At 37.7% G+C, this 13,251-nt stretch overlaps 1 protein-coding gene across 1 annotated transcript in view; it reads left to right on the top strand.

Moving 5' to 3' along the window:
* Positions 1-2,253: 2,253 nt before the first annotated feature.
* Positions 2,254-13,251, top strand: part of LOC137982801 (myosin-VIIa-like) — an 18,225-nt gene continuing 7,227 nt past the window's right edge. Inside the window, exons 1-9 of the mRNA XM_068829953.1 lie at positions 2,254-2,401; positions 2,693-2,753; positions 4,695-4,841; positions 9,137-9,217; positions 10,031-10,117; positions 11,309-11,433; positions 11,687-11,804; positions 12,183-12,311; positions 13,120-13,251. The exon at positions 13,120-13,251 is cut by the window's right edge and continues 42 nt beyond it. Coding sequence (XP_068686054.1) covers positions 2,733-2,753; positions 4,695-4,841; positions 9,137-9,217; positions 10,031-10,117; positions 11,309-11,433; positions 11,687-11,804; positions 12,183-12,311; positions 13,120-13,251 — 840 coding nt within the window. The 5' untranslated portion in view covers positions 2,254-2,401; positions 2,693-2,732. The remainder of the gene's footprint in view (positions 2,402-2,692; positions 2,754-4,694; positions 4,842-9,136; positions 9,218-10,030; positions 10,118-11,308; positions 11,434-11,686; positions 11,805-12,182; positions 12,312-13,119) is intronic.

The following is a 13,251-nucleotide window of genomic DNA, read 5'->3' as shown; positions in this document are numbered from 1 at the left end:
GGCATATAACACCATATAAGGACAAACATGACACCACTCCTACAAGTAATTAAATGTAAGAATGTATGACGTAACTTAAGTTGTATAGCCTTGTATTGAATACTTTTTCGTAGTTCACAGTTCCATACGTAATATAATATTAGAAGTGGTATGATCTATAAAATATTAAAATTTTTCAAAAGAATAACTTATTTAAGCCCGAAATGATCATAAGACCTTTATTTTGCGTTAAAGATAAAAAACACGGGTTTATTAATATTTAACTCTCTACAACAACAACAACAAAAATAAATAACTTTTTTGTTAACCGTAACTGAAATAAATTAACCGATAGCCGTAAATGCCACCACCCCATTGAGACCCTCGTATACGCCATACCCTTAATCATACCGAACCATACAAACATCTGTAAGTTTTTCATTTTTCAACTTACATTTTTTTTCAACTGATATTACACCTGATATGCCGAAACTTTGCAGGCTACTAAAGTAAAGGTACTCTTTCTATATCTGGAATTAGTTTTAAATTTAAACTTATGTGAATTTTCTGCAGCCATTTTGGAGAAGGGTCACTCTATTAGATGGACCCAATTTTTATATCCCACACGAAGCGTCCCTTCAAGTCTACTCATTGGCTGCTTTTTTTCCAACAATTATATCAGTGTTAGGGGTAGCGTTATCTTTAGGTTAGAGTAAATCCAGCACAGTTTAGGAGTCACTTTGATTGTCAATTTTCCGCATCCCCAGCAACGAGTCATGTTGAAGTTGAGGAGGAGAGCCATGGGACATTTCGTGACGCTTATTGAAATCGATGTGCATTGAAATACGTGCGTTTCTTGAACTATCTGATTCAAACCTTCACCCCAACCCTCTCCCCTCCCCTCCCCACCCCTACAGATCTAGAGTTGAATGCCTAACAGCGAAATAGACCATTTTACAGTTGTAGCTAAGTTACTTGGCCTAAGAATGGAAGCGAGGTTGCCGGTGACCTTGCTTTGATACAAACATTTGTGCTTTTCTAATGTTAATATAGACTAGTTAGAATTACAACAACACAATTTACATGATAAAAGCAGTGAGGCCTGTATCAATATAATGTCACCGGCAGCCTCGCAGTCACTCATAGGCTTGGTCACTGAGTAAACAACTGTAAAATAGCCTATTTAAACTACTGAATTTTGAAATACACAAAAAAGCCAGTTATTGCAAGTATTATCGTACCTTCTTAATCAATCATAATACCAATAATCGTTCATTTGTTTGGTGGCTTGAGGCAAATAACTGAAGTGACTTACTCCTCTCAGCTTATGCGGTGGATATCACATGGTGGCGAGAAGATAATAAACACAATATCGTGCTCATTCGTGAGATATTTTTCTTGCCATGAGAACATATAAAATTCATATCTTCTAGCTAACGTGTAATTTCCTTTTTTTATTATATGGAATAAATATGCATGGTAAAGATTGAAAAGCAGACTTTAATACGAATACATGTACTGGGTATTAATAGAAACAAAAAAGACGGGATTAAAGGCAAGAATCGTGACGTCTTTGCTGAATAGGTGAATTGCAACCAATCTCTAGAGACACAGATAACAATGCTACAATGTACAATTGCTGGTGGATGAACAAAAAGAGCTCATGAGAGATCTTTTGTTTTCATCCACCAACATGGCGGCGATGACGTCACGTGAAAACCACCTATATGACCACTCTTGTTAGAAATGAATAATACGCCACTCGGTTCCTGGATGTTGCGGTCTTAATCTACGAGTGTTTTAGTTGCCGGTAAAACACTCCCGTCCATATATTAATAACTCATAACGTTCTGGTCCCAGTTGTTCAAAATCTGGATATCTTTATTCAGTGGATGAGTCACTATGCAGAGTATAAAATATACTTTACGTTAAAAGTTGGCCAAAGTTTTGGTACACGCCTTTCCTTAGATGTGTCTAGAATGCGCAAAGCTACCATTAAATGCGTGAGCAAATTTCAAAATCTTTACACTGACTGGAAATCTTAGATGGAGACTTGTCCACTGCAGAAAGTTACCGGTCTGTGGACATCTGAGGCTTAGATGACTGTGTCAGCACATGGAATAACCAGACATTTGTTTTTTGTGAAGAACAAATGGTGCTTTGCCAAAACCACACTCAGCGGTTAACTCTTCAATAAAATCATTAAGCGCTTCGTGTAAGATATGCAATGCATGACCACCTAACCAAAATAATGTTTCTCTTCTGTGTTTTGTGAAGTCATGCGTTAAAAAACATGTCTTCATCGTAAGTCAATTCAAGTGAGGGTACGACCGGCCTGCCCTGGCAAATCACTATCCACGGGTATGCCCCACATACTGTACTTCTGATCATTTCATGTTCCATATTCTCGAGTATCTCATAGGTGAGTTTTGTTATCATTGATATATGCTATCTATTTTAATATTCCACAATGAATGTATGCAAATTCGCTGGACGCAACAGCTCTTCACAGTGATTTTGAATTTGTGGGTGATATAAATTCAGTTCTAGCCCTTGACCCTCGACTTCTGCAGCAATGCAATGGTCTGCAATCTGTCGGAATGGATAACGTTTAATTTGAATAAAATTCTGAGGACCCAAACACTCGCTTTTCCAATTCGATGATCTACCAATCATTTATTCATTTGATTCATATCTTGACTTCCTTTGTTAGGTTTCCACTGAGGCAAACAAAGCCTAGACCTGAAGACAAGATGGAATTAAATATAACGCAGGTAAGGGAATAAAACGTGTTTAGACAGAACGACAAATAATATTTTAGATCCTAGAACAACGTTATGGCTGAATGACCCTGTGATAAACAGTTAAGTTCATGAAATGAGTTCTTTATGTAAACGGATACGTTACAGTCGTGTACGAAAAAGGTCATCGTTATTAGAATGCATCCGCCACAGTCAGGTAGACACGTTTTGCGAAACACATAAGTTTTTGTTAAACTGGCGACGTGAAGATGCTACATTTCTAAAACAAAATGTCACTCTCGACGGTCATTAAAAAGTAACCATTGTCAAAGAAGTGCTTAGGCTTAAATAGAGCTGATTGGTACTTCAAGCTACAAACGATATACTTAGAGCGCATAGAACGATCGGTTTCGAATTCGTCCCTTTGTTTGGCGCTAAAGTTGTTTGTTATGTATATTTGTCATAAAGTTTCCCACTAGCTGATTGAGGCGGACCTATTAGTCACAACCGTGCACGAAATGCAAAAAGAGCAGCATCAAACAACTTTTCGTCCAGGTCTACTTGGCATCGATTGAACAAAAATCATCGTTTTAATTAAAACAAACAGCTTTAATGAAGATAATCCAGTAATTTATGTATTTGGTACGCTTTCATATCCCAAATACAGGTCAATTATTTGTTTATTTGTTTATTTTATTTTTGTTATTTGTAATGAAAGGAAAACACCTTGAAAGTAACAGGAATCATAATGCATTCATTGAAATTCTTCATCGGATTCACCTAATTTCTTTTTCCTTTTAATTGGCAAGAAAAAGCGACTGACTACCTCCCTACCTTTGGATTAGCATGACTTGATCGCATGATAAACTTGTAATTTTCCCCCTATGAATATCACATAGATCATTTAAAAGAAAAGACATTTTGACAACAATGTTCGCAAAACAATTATTACTCCATTAAATGTTCAAAGGGTCCGTATGTAAAATAAAAGTTGTTGGATAACAGAGAAAAGTGAGTGAATCATGAAATAGCGATGTTTCTTGTGACGTCACCCATTGTTATTAATATGCTAACCACAACTTAATTGGCTGTTGAAACAAGGACTTCTTTTGTTCCGTGGTTGGAAACTGAGAAATATGACGTCAATGTTTGTAAACAAGAAATATCGTTGTATTAGGATTTGTTTCAATTGCCTATTTTAGGAACATTTATTATCAAAAATATGACACAGATGATAAGGTGAGGCTAATGGATTACTGATGTTTGTAGACTTGGGGTGAATTAAGGCGAGACGAAATAAAATGACCAACCAATAAAATGCAATGCAAGCAATTATTAGGCTGATAAAAGGGTCCCCTCCTTAAATTACTGAGCCATACAATTGCATTTATAATTAACAAGGGCCACTGTCAAACCCTCTCCGAATAAAGCTTTTACATTGTGTCAATGCAGACATGTTGGGGTTCTCATAAAGGACAGAATGGTGGCCATGTTGGTTTACTAACTCATCCCCCGGGATTAGAACTCTGGTATAATGCAAAACGCTTCACGTGTTTTGATTCAATAAGACTGCGTTACTGATCACGGAAATGCCATCATAAAAGGCCAGAGGATTAAACTAGAGTTGCAATTAGAAGTGTTTGCTCTCAAGTAATCAGCCGTTCATTCATCTGTTAATTCACTCACTCTCTCACTCACTCACTTACTCATTCACACTCACTCATTCACTCACTCATTCACATTCACTCATTCACTCACTCACTTATTCACTGACTTACTCACGTTGTCCGCCCCGTCAATTAATCATTTCATTCATTCATTCATTCATTCATTCATTCATTCATTCATTCATTCATTCATTCATTCATTCATTCATTCATTTATTCATTCATACCGTGACGACGTCATGCCAAAAAGCTCCATTCATCTGATATTATTCCTTAAAAATTATTTCAGTCCTTTTTTTTCCCACAGAGACAAAAAGTAGAGCCTGATGATTTGTCCCAGTATGATTTCATTAATTTTGCCAGCAAAAACTTCCAAAATGGAGAGATGTGCAAGTTTTCGAGAACCCCTCTATTGGCACCGTTACTAAGCATTGATAAGGAAGAAGATCGAATGGTAATTATGCACATCATGTTGAAGATTTTACTGATTTTTATTGGGAGTGGTCGCTGGTACTAAACAATTTTTACCCCAATAATCCTGATAATAAGTAATAATCCAACACCCTCACGAGAAATTCACATAATAAATGCTGAAGCCCCTTCCACAACCACTGAACGTAGACTTTTCCTGCATAAAATGGACCTACGAATAATTAATGCGTGCATGGCTTTTATTCTTATTATTTTTTTGCTTTTTTGTTTTTGTTTTGTTTACCTTTTACGAAGGAGAAAACCTTTTGAAATACATTTAATTACAAAAATGCACGGTATTACACGACGATTCGAAGTCATCTTGACTTCATTTTCAAGTGATAAATGTAATGGTCGTTTAAAGTTTAAATTAAGAAGTTGTTTATAACGTCAGCCAACAAATTAGTGGGTGCGCGATTAAATGTGCTAAGCAAATACTTTCGCGCGAATTGAGTCTGATTGTGTGCTCAACTTTGGCTTCCTCTCACGGATGAAAAGCATTTCGCGGACTAGACAGTCAAGCTTCCCTGAGCTTTCTTCAAAAACTGAGAACTGTTTCAAAAGTTCGGGGTTTGAAATTCCATGGCAATCTTTCACATGAGCACCAACGGCGGAGGCTCTGTGTTCTTCAATTCGCTGATGAAGATGACGAGTAGTGTAGCCGATATAATTTGTATCATACAGATCACATTTAAATTGATAAACAATGCATTGTTGGCTAACGACGGGTGGTTTCCTCTCCTGAAGTTTAAGCTGCTCGCCAATTTTTGGACCGTCTTGAATAGTGATTGTATTCGGTTGCCGATGTTGTTGCTAGGATCTTTAAGCTGTTTACGAACGAAGTCCGCAGATCTCTGATCTTTGAAAGTTAGCACAACTCCAACGATGTTTCCCTGTGACATGGCGTTGTTTTTTGTTGTTTTTTTTTTTTGAGCTTGATTATTCTCCAAAAAGACTGAATTCAAAAACGAGGTAACTGTGGCATCAACCAGTCTATCCGGGTACCCAAGCTTAAATAACATTCCCTTAAGTTGTACAATTGCACTCTTTCACAACCTGTTCCCACGAAGATGAAAGGCGGTAGGCCCGGTATAACATGGTCTTAATAAATTATTTTTTAGCGCATATCTACGTGCTCTGAAAATGTAAAAGGAGGCCATTACTCGGTGGTTTTCGGCATACGCTGGTTACCATGCCAGTTCGCAGTCTTTCTTTTCTATCATCATGCCAAGGAATGCCAACTTATTGCTGTCGGCCATCTCCATCGTTAAGTGGATAGATTGATGACACTCATTTAAAGTTACCAAGAACGCTGTTGCACCTTTAATATCGGACATTTGACATAGTGTGTCATCGACATATCTCCTATAAAATGATGGTAACCTTTTCTTACGCTCGCTCGAGTAGAAGATAGGAAGGCTTTAGCTACAAGAGGGCTTAGGGGTGCACCCATGTCCACACCATCAACCTGTTCGTAGAGCCTTCCATTAACTGAAACAGCTGATTTTTTGTTGCTACTTGCAATAAGTCAACCAGATTGGACTTGCTAATGTTCAGTTTGGGTGTAACATTAAGCAAATTGTTTGTAAATCCTAAATTCGCACGAAAGTATTTGTTTAGAACATTTAATCGCACGCACACTAATTCATTGGCTGACGTTACAAAAGAACCACTTAATGATGAAATGGTATATGAAATGAATCAAATATGAACTGCGGATATGACGTGACCCCGAGGTCACGGGTTCAAACCCCGTTGAAGTCCTGAATTTTTCAGGCTTGTCTACGCAATTGTAAAAATTGCGTTTATAACTGCGAAGATCATAGCTTCACTTAAACAACCACTTAATTTAAACCTGAAACGACCATTACATTTATCACTCCAAAATGAAGTGAAGACGTCTTTGAAACTTCGTGTGATACCGCTCATTTTGGTTTTCCTTTGTCCTTTTTCTCCGACCCAAATCATCTCCTCGCAAAATAACTTAAAAAGAAAACGGTGTTTGGACGAGCAGGGATGGCGCAGTGGTGAGAACACTCGCCTTCCACCAATTTGGCCCTGGTTCGATTCCCAGACTTGGCATCATATGTGGGTTGAGTTGGTTGTTGCTGCACTCTGCTCCGGGAGGAATTTGCCGGGTACTATGGTTTTCCTCTCTCCTTAAAAGCCAATCTACGATTTGAAATGTGGTCACATGATTTGATTTGATTTCTGTTCAGCTGTACACTGCAGTCATCAATTAGTATCCAAGCGTTAAATGAACTGGACCTTTCATATAATTTATTATCATTGCATTCGAGAAGAGCGCGCGCACTCTAATCGGGCGTGTCAATCCCACGGGATGTCCCTCGGGCTACGATCACGATGCCACACGATTTCAGAGTTTCGAACAAATAACCTCGATCTCTTATAATAGCGTGAAGCCTGGTTTTCACTAGTGACTCAAGCACAGGGACAAGCAAAAGAGCGCTTATTTTTTTTAATGAAAACAGGGTTGACCCAAGCGCTTGCGTGCGCTTGCGTTGTTTGAAAACGAAAATTTGCTTCGTCTGGCCAATTAAAGCACTTGTTGCAGATTGCCCGCTTCTGAGCATTTGAACAAAATGGCGGATGCCGTGGTTGGTTTTGAAGCTTATGTCGACGTTCCTTTTCATCAGCATAAGCTACTTATGCTTAAAAACCAGGCTTTACGGCTTGCCCATGGGAAGTCAAATCCTCTTGGACGAGGTTTTAAGGTCTCGCCATAGGTTCAATGATATGAAATTTGTGAAAATCGACTTTTTTTGCAGAAATATCAACATCATGTCAAAGCTTCCAAAAGCACATGTTAACTGTGTCGTGGGCAAAATCGTGAGTTGACCATGCAAACTTTGCTTGGCGTTTTTTCGGCTTTAGAATATTGTCTCAGAGTCGCCTTTTTACGGAGCTACCACTCAAAACGTCTTTGTCCGATTCAGCTCATATTTTCAGGACTATTTAATATAGTTCGATGCACAAAAGCGGTCTCAGCGTTTTTCAATTTCTTTGACGTGCTTTGATTTTATACCATACGTTGTCTAAATTACCGGTCAAAAACATTATTTTTAACTACTTTAATTTGCTAGAGGATAAAAAGGCGAAACACGATATATCAAAAATCGTTGACACCGTTTGGTTAAACATTTAACTCAAATCGATTGCTTATTAAGAAATTTTCCAAAAAAAGTTTTTTCAAAACTACATTCAAGGAGCATTAACATGATGTTTATATTATTCTCATAGCATAAACACTGGAGAAATAGAAACGTTTCAAAAAGCTGACACCTCGAACCTATGACGGGACCTTAAAAACCGGATGAGTGACCGTCCGGCCGTACACCCTGGGGAATGACGCTGTTTGGCTAATTTAGCAAGAAAGGCCACCGATATCCCACAATACTGATATTGCATTATAACTCATGCATTCCATAATTGTATTAATAAAATCATTTGCAACAAGATAACAGTCAAAAAACTTAAAGTGTTATACCTTCATCATTTGAATAAAAAACAAAAAAAGGATACTAATAAACGATTATCCCAAAAATATAAAACTACTTTCAAATGCCTCGTCGATGAAAAAACAGTAATCGAACGCACCTCGCTAATCCTTGATTGCTGATACTAGTTATTGTTATTATTTTTTATTGTTATGGCAGTAGATAAGCTTTAATGCCTAAGGTAACTACAATGATTGGACGTGAGATCACGTGACCGATCGCTGGGAATCTCTTTTAAAAAAACCCTAAGTAGCTCTTAAAAACGTGCTTAAATCTTAATTAAATCTATCTAGATTAAAATAATCGAAAATTATAAATCCAGAAATCCTACAAATGTAGTTTATAAGAGCTAGATAATCCTTGTGTTTTTTTTTGTTTTTTTTAATATTAATTCTAATTTCTATCTCTGATGAGTAATGTCTAAAGTCTAGTATTAGTTTTTTTTTTTTTTTAATGTTTGGTAGATTCTATATAAAATGTCATAAGTGTCCCTAAATGACAAAGCACAATAATATGAAATTATATAACTATAAACAAAATTGGAATAGATTAAAAACTATTTCAAAAATATATTAAGTGTAATTGTTTATCAGTTCAGTTCCGTGCTCATTGTTCATGATCTAGTATCTTCACACTTCTTTCAATGTTTATGATGATGATGATGATCATGATTATTATTATTATTATTATTATTATTATTATTATTATTATTATTATTATTTTTAAATGTCAAACTGATTTGTTTGTCGTTCTATTAAAGGCTTCCTGTGCGATTTCGATCGCTATGTTGCGATTTATGATGGATATGCCAGAACCAAACTTCAACGAGGAAGACTTCGTGGTACGTTTTATTCACTTAGAAAATGAGATTGATCGTGTTAAATATGAAAATGTCATCGATAATGGTTACCGTTGATGAGGCCGGGGGACATTGGGATTTTCAGTTTTGCGGTTTTCCATTTTTTCTTAGCTCGGTCTTTCGGTTGTTGCGCCGGAAAACCTCGGTTTTTCGGTTTTAGTACCTGTTGCGGTGTAAAGCGCAAGCGGTTTTTTAAATTTGGTATTCGATGTGCGGTTTGGTTTTTTCCTGTTGAATCGGTAATTATGTGTGTCAGCCTCGTGCACCGTCCTGCGTCCTGCGTCCTCACATTTCATGAATTGGCCTCGTAACGCAGATTTAAGTTTGGATCCTCCACGTACAGTTACCAGTGAATTAAATCGATTACGGTTTTCAAAAACTAGTTTTAATAGTTTTGCCTGCGGTTTCCGGTTTTGATTGAAATGTAAAGTGCTTTTTTTGGTTTTTGCGTGATGTTTGTGCGGTTTTGAGGTTCGTTAATGAAAGACACCAATGCCCCCCTCATAGATCACAGCATGTGATGACAATGATAATGACAACGATCGGCTGTTCCAAGATCGTCAGGAGATCAAATATGTGTTGACAGCATTTTCCTACACTTGCAAAGCGATTGCAGTTCAGTCGTACGTGTTTCCCCGAGAAAATTTACCGCACGAGTGCATTAACGCGATCAAGTGTATATCTGAGTTGATAAGCGTGCTGAAACGCCGTATCCATAATACCGTTTTTAATATTTGCAGCAGGCAATGTGGCTAACTAATATATTCCTTTTTTATCCTGTCCACACATTGTTAGAATTCAGAGGAGATCCCTGAAAAAACTGCAAAGAGAAAGTGGTATTTGTCTGGCTCCTCTTTCAAGAGAAAAGTTGTTTCAGAAAAGGTATGTGGTTCAAATGCAGGTGGTTTGCAACCAATCTCTAGGGACACAGAAATTAATATTACAATGTACAATTGCTGGTTGGCGATGAAAAGGGCCTAATAAGAAATCTATTGTTTTCGTTCACCAGCATGGACTTTTGCCACCCGGCGTCCATGCTGGTCAAATACGATAGAGTTCGTACCCCGAGCCTCTAGTTGATGTGCGTTGGAAGCGAGTTCAGGGGTTCAAAACAGAAGTTTTGGTCGCCATGTGAAAAAGGCCCATGGCCGTAACATAACCAGCTTTTAAGATTCTCCAGAACATTGATATGAGGTTATAATTCAAAATGGCGGGACCGCATTCTCAAGTCCCATCGTGTCTTTCGGGCTAATTAGGCGTCATGTACCAATCATGTAATGTGACAGCGGCGATGACGTAACTTGACAACCACCTATAAGTATACGCAATTAACTGATTTCAAATTGAGTTTCCCCAAATAGATGGTTTGCAATAAATCTCTTTTGTTTTCGTCCACCAACGTGGCAGCAATGACCTGACGCAGGAACTCGTGAGGTCCTGCCCAAAGTGAAAACCACCTATTATAGCACAGGCGACCCAAGCTTAATGGGATGGAAAGCCAACATACCCGACAAAAAGGATTTCTATGGGAATCCCGTTAAAAGACTTAAGAAGATAATTTTATGAAAAAATTCCCAATTAAAAAACCTTACCTCATTGGCCCATATCACTCAATGTCCAAACTAAAGATTTTGCCCGTCGAACCTCTCATTCAGTGTGAGGCTGGACGGGCAAAGACAATGCAAAGACGAAGCCTTTATTCCCCACGGACTCCAAAATGGCCGCCCAGTGATAAAGGTGAATTGCCATTGTGGCAATCGCTTGCCAACGGTATCAATACCGTAGGCAGCAGAGGAAGTGAAAAATCGCTCAAATCGCGTTGAATCGGGAAAATAACCACACATGAAGGAACCTACCTACAATGGCAATAAAATAGGGCTTTTAATTGGAAAGTTTTTCATATAATTATCTTCTTTATCGGGATCCCATACAAATCGTTATATTTTGTCGGGCATGTTGGCTTTTCCTCACTCTGAGCTCTTGAGCTTGAGCCTATTATTACAGAACATAGATGTGGTTATCGTTGTAGGCATGGCATATATTGTGAGTACTGAAGACCTAGTTTTTTTCTAGGCCAAGATGTCCTTTTTGAGGCCAAGTGACGTTCCCCCTTTGACGATGATGAATCATCCTACAACAAACATAGAGAAAATACAATTCATAACCAGCTTTGGTATTCGCCGTACCCAGTGTTTAAGGTGAGTGTACCCTGCCTTTCAGTCATTGCACTTTCTTTTCTTTCGATTTTTGTTGTGTTCCTTTTTTTCGGCATCCTTCGCGTGGATATAAGAATTTAGAAAAGGACATTTCAATAAATTTTCTCCTGCGCAGCATCGAAAATTATAATACCATTCCTTTTCCTCGATTTCCATGCTTTTAGAAAACCCTGTGCACAAGAGATGACACTTTCTTTGCGTGAGTCTTAATGCGATTTTCTGATCCATATTTTAGAGATGAAATATACTGCCAAATTTGTCGTCAACTCACAGGCAATTCCTCTAAGACCAGCTGCTCACGTGGTTGGATTCTACTTGCCATGTGTCTTGGAGTTTTCGCGCCGTCAGATGAGGTATATGACATTACAGTTGCAACACACTTTATGTGATCTGGCGTACAAATAAAGACTCAGAGCCATCTTACGATGCTTCGACCTTCCCATTACATTGAGGTACAACTTTTAGAATCTGCCTTACTTTTTGGAGTGCAGGAGTTTATTCTCCACTGATGACAATGACAATCTTGGAAATATTAGGTGTAGAAGGTACTAAGAAGCAGCAAACATCATCTGAGAAGGAGCACAACCAGCACACAAAAGCTTGAGTTTGCGCAGTTCAGTGCGTACCGTCTCAATTAATAACAAATAAATGCAATGGTCCTTAATTAATTGACCACTGCAGCGTCGATCGATTAAGATTTTCCAATTGACATTCCTAGCTTTTCTTTCCAGCTATTAAATTATCTCAGGAACTTTCTGAAGCAAGGTCTAAATGGTTTCGGTGAATACTGTCATCAAATCCTTCAGCGAACTCTTCAAGTCAATTGCAGACGCCAGCCACCTACAACTGTTGAACTAGAGGTGAGAATACATTTCTATCACTTATATATAAGAGCGGAAGGAATAGGAATAAATGTTTCACTTACCCCGTTAATATTACCTCTGTCGCTCCAACCTCACCAATCTCTCTTTTACTGCAAATGTTCTTAGTGTATTTTGATTTCGGAAGGGGTGCTCAAACCTAGTCAGGGAAAGCTGTAGATTTTCCAGTCGGGGTCGCAAAATAAAATAGTCTGATGCTACTCTGATGTTAAGAATTATGAACTAAAATAATTCTAATGATAATAAATAATTAATGATAATCATAATTAAAGATATTTATACTAATTATAATGATTAACTATAATTTTAAAATGTAATTATACTTATTAAATTATTATTATCAGATAATTATAACCATTCAAATTAATTATTTATTTAAGTATAATAAACAATTAACTGTAATTATTATTAATTAATAATTGATTATAATTATAAGAAATGATTACAATTCAAAAACCCATAGTTTCGACACTCCTATTTAGCGTCTTCGTTAGGGGTGATCCGAAGCTATCATAAGAGACCTTTTATGCATTCACCAATTTAGCCGAAAAGGAAAATAAGGGTGCGCTCATTTAGTAGATATTAACACCCTTTCCCTTAAGCTCTCTTAAGCACGATGCATGCAAAGAGGTGTCAGGCAAAAGATCGCCATCCTGGCGATTCAAAGGAGCTGGACGCCGTTGATTTTTGGCTTTGCAATGAGAGTGATGAAGTTAATGGACGATTTCGCTCGATATCGATTTGTCAGTGCTTGTTCTCATTGACATCTTCAATTATTTTTCAACAGGCCGTCAAGAATCGATGCAAGCCAACTTTACCAGTGACGTTCATGGATGGTTCGACGAGAGAGTTCGAAGTGGATCCGGCTACGACTTGCGCAGAACTTTGTCGGCTAATCAAAGAAAAACTTGGAGTGAAG

The sequence above is a fragment of the Montipora foliosa genome, chromosome 13 (genome assembly GCF_036669935.1).
Source record: "Montipora foliosa isolate CH-2021 chromosome 13, ASM3666993v2, whole genome shotgun sequence".
In the NCBI taxonomy this organism is placed as follows: Eukaryota; Metazoa; Cnidaria; class Anthozoa; order Scleractinia; family Acroporidae; genus Montipora; species Montipora foliosa.
This window is presented reverse-complemented; position numbering and strand designations above follow the sequence as displayed.